The 3,391-nt window shown below is 41.8% G+C and overlaps 1 protein-coding gene across 1 annotated transcript in view; it reads right to left on the minus strand.

Annotated features, from left to right (window-relative positions):
• The window catches only part of STAB2 (stabilin 2), an 83,373-nt gene that overhangs the window by 40,112 nt on the left and 39,870 nt on the right, over window positions 1–3,391 (minus strand). The window contains exons 27-31 of the mRNA XM_010005864.1: window positions 2,240–2,376; window positions 1,757–1,871; window positions 742–819; window positions 472–564; window positions 251–358 (exon numbers count right to left, since the gene is read on the minus strand). Of these exons, the coding sequence (XP_010004166.1) occupies window positions 251–358; window positions 472–564; window positions 742–819; window positions 1,757–1,871; window positions 2,240–2,376 (531 nt within the window). The remainder of the gene's footprint in view (window positions 1–250; window positions 359–471; window positions 565–741; window positions 820–1,756; window positions 1,872–2,239; window positions 2,377–3,391) is intronic.

Raw genomic sequence — 3,391 nt, forward strand, 5'->3', positions numbered from 1 at the left:
GTGAAATGTCTTGGATATTATCAGCATGATTTGAGCCTAGAGAAAGACAAAACCCAGAGCAAATAGCTAGGCTCTTCTAATAACCCAGGAAAACAGGTGGATCCATCCCTCCTCACCTTCTGGTAGTAAAAACAAACAAAAAAATGTGCTGAATTTCTGGAAAACAAATCCCTCTTCCTGTATCTGTGTCCTCTCAATCCATTCAGTTGAAACAGATGAGATACTGAGTTGTCTTGTGAGTAATACGTACCAGACCAGGAGACTTTTTATCCCTTAGGTAATTTTCTATGGCATCATTATTTGGGGCAAAAATTGTGTATGCGTTTGCAGCTTCTATTTCATCTGCCAGCTTGTATTGCTGTTGTGAAACACACAAAAACAATTCAGAATGAGCACTGATAGCCAGATAGCAGTCCAAATGCAAACAAAGCAGAGAAGTGCTTCTATTCACAAAAGGATTTGAAAGCTTACAATAATGTAGCCCCTGAAAATGGAGAAATCAGGCATTTCCTCTAGGCGGGCCAAGAGCCGTGGCAGGACCATGCTGCGGGGGGGAGCCAGGACCTGGAAAGGGAGCAGATATCCCATGTCAGAGCATGTGCACACTCAAGGATCAGGTGTGGGAGAAAATGCTGTTCCATGCTAATAGTTGTTTTTGGTTTTTTTCTTCCCCAAGAGTTGTTAATTATTATTCACTGCTTGTGGGGCAAAAGAACAAACTGTCCCTGGGCAGCCATGTACCTTATCAATAACGTGGATGATCCCGTTAGTGGATGCAATGTCACCAGCGACGATGTGGGCACCCTCGAGGGTGAGGCTCTGGAAGAGGGGAGGGAGAAAGGGTTTACTTTTGCACAGTGCTGGTAGTGTTTTCCTGCTGGTTCCTGCAGTGGATTTCCATGCCTTCCCAAATGCTTGCCTGGGGCTGCACTGCAGCTCTGCTGCTGCACACCTGGCCTCAGGGAACCATGTGTGGGAGAGGTGACTTTGGGACTCGGAGTTGCTCCCCCATACAGACCTGCAAAACCATGGGGTTGCTCCCACTGGGGTTGTTACTCGGGGTAGGAATAACCCCCCCTCCACCCCATGGCAGGAAGGGGTCCTGTATCTGTGCAACTTTGAAGGAGCCCATTCGAGATTTTTCCCTTGGGGAAAGGAGGCAAAGGGAGATTTTCCATAATTTAGTGAGGATGAAATGCTTACAACTGCCATATGTGTTCCCAGAAAATCCTCTGGGAACATTTAGTACTAAATAAAAAGGCTGAGAGGGAAGGGCTGTCAGTTTTAGTTATTTACCATTAAAAAATATTGTCAGGTGGTTTGGGACTATCAAGTTGCACATGCACACATGGGCACAGTATCACTGGTTCCTCCTACCTTCCCAGTTCCCTAAAATAAGTTATCTGGTTTCCTTGATGCTCTTTGCCTTAAATCAGTTCACAGAGGCTGCTTGAAGCAAGGACAGTGCTCCTGTTTGCCTGTGAGACTGTCCAGTGTTTGCAGCAGCTACTGGGACATCAGGAATAAATAATATTGTAGGTAAACTTCAGCTAGGTAAAGTGATAGAGAAAATAAAGTTGATGTTTCTCCTAGAGAGCGCCCAATATAACTGATCTATTCCTTTAATTTAATGAGACAGTCTTTTTTTCTAATACAGTTGTACAATGCCTATGTGGTTTTGTAATACAACAAAGCCAGTGGCAGTGATGGTCAGGGTTTGGTGTATGATACCACAGAGGTTTTCAGGTGATCTCACCCCATTTTCTTTGGACAATTGTAGGAAGTTGCTCTGTAGAGATGTTGGCAGCACGTCAGAGGATGATAAATTCTGGAAATCAGCAAAGCTGTAAGATCCTGTCAGTACATGATACCTAAAGGGAATTAACTTAATTTGAAGGTTTTGTATTTTCTCTCTCTTTAAAACAAAACAAAACAAAAACAGAAAAAGAAATGGACTGTGTTCAAAACTGTGGTTTAAAGCAGGACTTGTTTGTACAATACCTAGTTCAGCTATGTTCTCATCTTAGCTTGGCCTTCAAGCATTTCTGACATTTACAGCTTTGTTTTAAGTGGAGTTGCTACAGAGATTTATGCCATTGAAGCTAGAAAGGGAATCCTATGTCCTTCCCTTAAAAATGCTAAGAGCTGTCTTGCTTTAGAGGCTTCAGATCAAAGTCTCGTTTGGAATGGAAAGCAGTTAATTAAGCCTCCCCTCCCAAACCCAAATCCATTAACGTACTTCAGAAGAGTTGGGATGTTACTCTTTGACATCCAAAAGGCTTTCTCATCTTCATCCATGTTTTCAATTGCTTGAAGAGAAGGCACGAGAACAGTTAGGTTTGAGGTGGTGGACAACACTGAGTTGATTTCAGCCTCCTGAAGGGAAATAAAGAGTATAAAATAATTCATCCTTAGGACGATCTATAAATAGCAGCTGATGACTTTTTAGCAAGGTGGAATATATGGTGTGCTTTGTGACAGGCCTGGGTAGGAAAAAACTTATTATACTGAGCAAGTACTTGGAGCTGTATAAAAATGGTAAATGAGTGTCTATTTTTTACAGAATAGATTGCCAGCATTTAAAGGGCAGAAGCAATGTTAGGTCAGAATTCTGTTTTATTATGAAATATGAAAGTTGCCTTCTGCAGAAGTTATTCAGTCTCATGGATTCAGCTTGATGCCCTTGAATGTTGAAAAAATTAATAATAATCCATGGAGATAAATACTGCTGGTTACTGATAACTTCAAGTAACCTGCTCTTAAAAAGCACTCCATGCAATTTAATAGATAGAAGTATTATGAACCATGAAATAAGAAAACCACATGGCACAGTGTTCCCATTTGGAACAAGGCTATTTAACGTGGCTGAGATTTCTCAAAATCAGGGGACATCTGTGCCCACCAGCACTGCAGTGGGGATTGCTGTTGACAGGTCTAATTTTGGACCAGGGATGTGAGCTCTGCAGTATGCAGAGACTGATTCACCTTCCATATGTTTTCATCTACCTTAAGGATGGAGAGAGCCTCCACTGGAGAGGATTTTTGCAGTTTGGTGGATTTGGTTATCCAAACTTTTCACAGCCTCCCCAAAGTGCTTTTTTAGATACTGCAAAACTTGAGGGAGCAATATGAGCTTGGGTTCTACCTTTTTGCAGCTACTATGTTGCCTGGCTTGTTTTGGATTGCCCTTCAACACCCATACTGTGTTTTAAGTCGAGAAGAAAATCAGCTCCCTTAAATAGCTGGGAATTTTGTCTCTGTTAAGATCATCTTTCTTTCTAGTCATCATCACTGTCACCTTCCAAATATTTAAATATAGAAATAGCAACAGACTTTCCTTTCTCATCCTTCCTGGCCAGCAAGAAAAATATTTGGTTATGAAAAGTGGTAA

The sequence above is a fragment of the Chaetura pelagica genome, unplaced genomic scaffold, assembly GCF_000747805.2.
Source record: "Chaetura pelagica isolate M959 unplaced genomic scaffold, ChaPel_1.0 scaffold79, whole genome shotgun sequence".
Lineage (NCBI taxonomy): Eukaryota > Metazoa > Chordata > Aves > Apodiformes > Apodidae > Chaetura > Chaetura pelagica.